Here is a 3,962-nt window from a genome sequence, read left to right on the forward strand (position 1 = left end):
AAACTACATCGTTTGGTTCCCTTGGATTGAAACCTGCAACCCTGGCTGGGTCCGGTGACTGCGCTTATATTATTACCAAACAGAACCGGACGTCCCCATTGCCGCGAAGTCCGTGAAAGCCCGAGAAACGCATCAATCAGTAGAGTGGCTGCTACAAGTAACTCATCATCACTCCATTAATGCCCCGTCGGGTCTAATATTGAGCCACGTGTAAAAGACAATGACTCACTTCGGTGTTCATCCTGTTATTGCAAGTTGGTGAAACAAGCAGTTGCTACAACATGGGAGATGTGATTGATGGGCCAAGGAGGCAAGTCTACAGTCATACCGGCAATGGCCGGTATAATTTACATATTGGGACTCATATTTTCCGGACCCAAATAGGTAAAGAAGATATTATAGATTGATTGTCCTCCTCCTTTTATCAAGGAAAGCGCACCGTCACTCATTTGCCACTCAGTCCGCGCCGCCCTTGATCTTATTCTTCCTTCCTTTCTTTCTTACCAGGGTTGACTCCGTTTCTCAGGTATGTCATATTCTCGCTTTTACTCTTTGTTTATTTTAGCTTATTACCTGAGATTTCGGGTCCTGTAATAATTGTATTCTTTATGGGGCTTGTCACTCTTTACAAATTACTGTCCCTCACTGTTTTTTATGTTTTACTTGTGGTTAGTTTTAGTTAATGAAAAAGATTGAAATTTTATATGTTTAAAGAGCTCAAAAGACTACTAATTCTTGTATACTGATTCAGTTGTTTTGGGGCTTGATAATAGATGGGTTCGGATTCTCGTTTCACTGAGTTCCCTGGTTCTAATAAATTTGAGGATGAGATCGTGTTTCCGGATTCAAATCAGTATCACAATGTTTCTAATGGATTCAAGTTCGAAGATTTAGACTTCGACTGTGTAGAAAATCCACTTGTTTTGCCTGACCCAGATCCGGGTGCTTTGTCGTCGATCACAGCCATCGATGAAGATTCTCCTTCTGATGATAATGACTCGGAGAATCTCCTCAAGTACATAAACCAGATGCTTATGGAAGAGGACATGGAAGAGAAGCCCTGTATGTTTCATGACCCGTTGGCACTTCAAGCTGCTGAGAGATCGCTTTATGATATTCTTGGTGAGAAGAACCAGCCATCCTTACCCCATGACTCTCCTTCGTATGGTGACCAGTTTTTGGTTGATAGCCCGGATGATGTTTTTTGGAGTAGCCGCAGTGATTATAGCAGCAATAAAAGTTCCTTTTCTAATTCTGTCAGCTCGGTAGATCCTCAAGGGAATGGTGAATTTGGGGAATTCAAACCGTTGTTTATGCAAACGCCTCTTCCTAATAATTTTGTTTTTCATTCTGCTGCAAATTTCAGTTCAGAATCATCATTCAAATTACACAATGGGTTAGCAAGTAATGGCGATAGTGCCACGAAGCCCTCTGCGGGTAACATTGTGGCACCAAATTTGTTCAGTGACAGTGATTTGGCGTTACAGTTCAAGAGAGGTGTAGAGGAAGCTAGTAAGTTCCTTCCTAAGGGCAATCCACTGATTATTGATTTGGAGACCAGTGCACTGGCTCCAGAGATGAATAGAGATGCCCCGGAGGTGGCGGTGAAGGCCGAGAAGGAAGACAGGGAGTTTTTCCCCGAATGGTTGACGGGAAAGAAGAATCATGAGCGGGAGGATGAGGATTTTGAGGAAGAAAGAAGTAACAAGCAGTCTGCAGTTCATGTAGATGAGAGCGAACTGTCAGAGATGTTTGATATGTTAGTAGGAGTTGGGGAAGGATGCCGACCTCCTGGGTGTATACTTGATCAGGCTGAACAGTGTGAATCAAGCAAGACAGTGCGGCAGAATGGGCAAACAAAGGGATCCAGTGGTAGCAAGACTCGGGCTAAGATACAAGGAAATAACAAGGAAGTTGTTGATTTGAGGACTCTTCTAGTTCTATGTGCACAAGCAGTCTCCTCAAATGATCGCAGAGCCGCTAATGAACTACTGAAGCAGATCAGGCAGCACTCTTCACCTCTCGGTGATGGGTCTCAGAGGCTGGCTAATTGTTTTGCTAATGGCCTCGAAGCACGTTTGGCTGGAACTGGTACCCAGATATATACGGCACTGTCTACTGAAAAATGGTCGGCTGTGGATATGTTGAAAGCTTATCAAGCTTATGTTTCAGCTTGCCCATTCAAGAAGATGGCAATCATCTTTGCAAACCATAACATAATGAAAGTAGCCGAGAAGGCATCGACACTTCATATAATAGATTTTGGTATATTGTATGGTTTCCAGTGGCCTCCCCTCATTTATCGCCTCTCAAGGAGACCAGGTGGGCCTCCCATACTGCGCATTACAGGAATAGAGCTTCCCCAAAGTGGTTTCCGGCCAGCAGAGAGAGTTCAAGAGACAGGTCGTCGCTTGGTAAAGTACTGTGAGCGCTATAATGTTCCATTTGAGTACAACCCCATAGCTCAGAAATGGGATACCATCCAAATTGATGACCTGAAGATCAATCACGATGAAGTTCTCGCTGTAAATTGTCTCTTTAGATTTAAAAATCTGCTTGATGAAACAGTTGTAGTTAACAGTCCCCGGAATGCTGTTCTGAACTTAATCAGTAAGACAAAACCAGATATATTTATCCATGCTATTGTCAATGGATCGTACAATGCTCCTTTTTTTGTCACAAGGTTCAGGGAGACACTGTTCCATTTCTCTGCATTGTTTGATATGTTGGATAGTAATATGCCCCGTGAAGATGAGATGAGGTTGAAGTTTGAAAAAGAGTTCTATGGTCGGGAGGTAATGAATGTCATAGCATGTGAGGGCTCTGAGAGGGTTGAAAGACCTGAGACTTACAAGCAATGGCAGGTTCGGAACATGAGAGCTGGGCTGAAGCAACTTCCCTTGGACCCTCATGTCATAAAATATCTGAAGTGTAAGGTGAAGGTTAGGTACCATGAAGATTTTGAGGTCGATGGAGATGGCCACTGGATGCGACAGGGATGGAAAGGACGGACTATCATTGCATCCTCTGCCTGGATTCCTGCATAGGAATGAGACGGCTTGTTTCTGAGAGCTCACCTCCAAAAGTTGGCAGACAAGGGGGTTTTTCTTAGTTAATGCAGTCCATGCTAGATGAAAGGGGAGCCAAAGTTATCCTTGGACATTTTCTGTATACGCTGGAGAATATTGGGCTTACCGAGGCTTATAATGAACGGGAGGGAGGGCTCATGTAGCAGATTGTGGTTGCCGTTTAGGTTTGCAGCATACTACACCCTACTGTCTGGGAAGTTTCTGTACTACTCAGAGACGTCATAGTGTCACGCGATTTTCTTGTATATTACAATCCTCTCTCAAGCCTGAACTGTCGAGTTTATTAGCAGCTGGTAGCTTTATCTTATTGTTCTCTTGTACTTTTTAACACAATAGATGGTGAACTGTCATTTAGCCAAAGCTTTTGCAGTTTGGTGTGATCTTGCCTTGATAAGCATTTTCTTCTACCTTGTTTCTTTTGCGTGTTACATTCATCACAAATGTATTATGGTTACCTTAAGATTGGAGCTGGCTGTTGCATAATTTAACCAAGGTTGCTGGTCATTAGAGAAGTTTTGATATCAGTAACATGTCGGCTGTGTTTACTGTCCAAAATCCAGGAAATCATGGGCCTTAAGACCCCGGTTTATTAATCCTCAGGGTTATTTGACAAGCTACATGCCCAGAAGCATTCTGTTTTTCTGTTCTGTCTGCAGTTTTATTGACAGGGTTTTTCCTAATTAGTAATCATTGCTCATTAGATTATTTCTGGTCAATGATTCACAACATTGGCTGGCTTGAATGGTAAGTAAACACTGATGGATCGTTTATCGTTACTTAATTAAGTCAAAAAAATAAATATCCAGAACTACTAAACAATAATGGTCCTAGGAATCGTGACCGATGGCTAAGTCTACCCAGATACAGGGATTA

General features: G+C 42.8%; 1 protein-coding gene across 2 annotated transcripts; it reads left to right on the plus strand.

Annotated features, from left to right (window-relative positions):
• On the plus strand, positions 1–3,496 carry LOC7465105 (scarecrow-like protein 14). Of its 2 annotated transcripts, none has more exons than XM_024593846.2 (2): positions 1–526; positions 752–3,496. In XM_024593846.2, the coding sequence occupies exon 2, from the start codon at positions 774–776 to the stop codon at positions 3,045–3,047; it is 2,274 nt and encodes a 757-aa protein (XP_024449614.1). In that variant the 5' UTR covers positions 1–526; positions 752–773; the 3' UTR covers positions 3,048–3,496. The 2 variants fall into 2 exon arrangements, with proteins under 2 accessions (XP_024449614.1, XP_002299867.1); XM_002299831.3 differs by having other exon boundaries at positions 2–526; positions 774–3,496.
• Positions 3,497–3,962: the final 466 nt, after the last annotated feature.

This window comes from Populus trichocarpa, chromosome 1, assembly GCF_000002775.5.
Source record: "Populus trichocarpa isolate Nisqually-1 chromosome 1, P.trichocarpa_v4.1, whole genome shotgun sequence".
Taxonomy (NCBI): Eukaryota; Viridiplantae; Streptophyta; class Magnoliopsida; order Malpighiales; family Salicaceae; genus Populus; species Populus trichocarpa.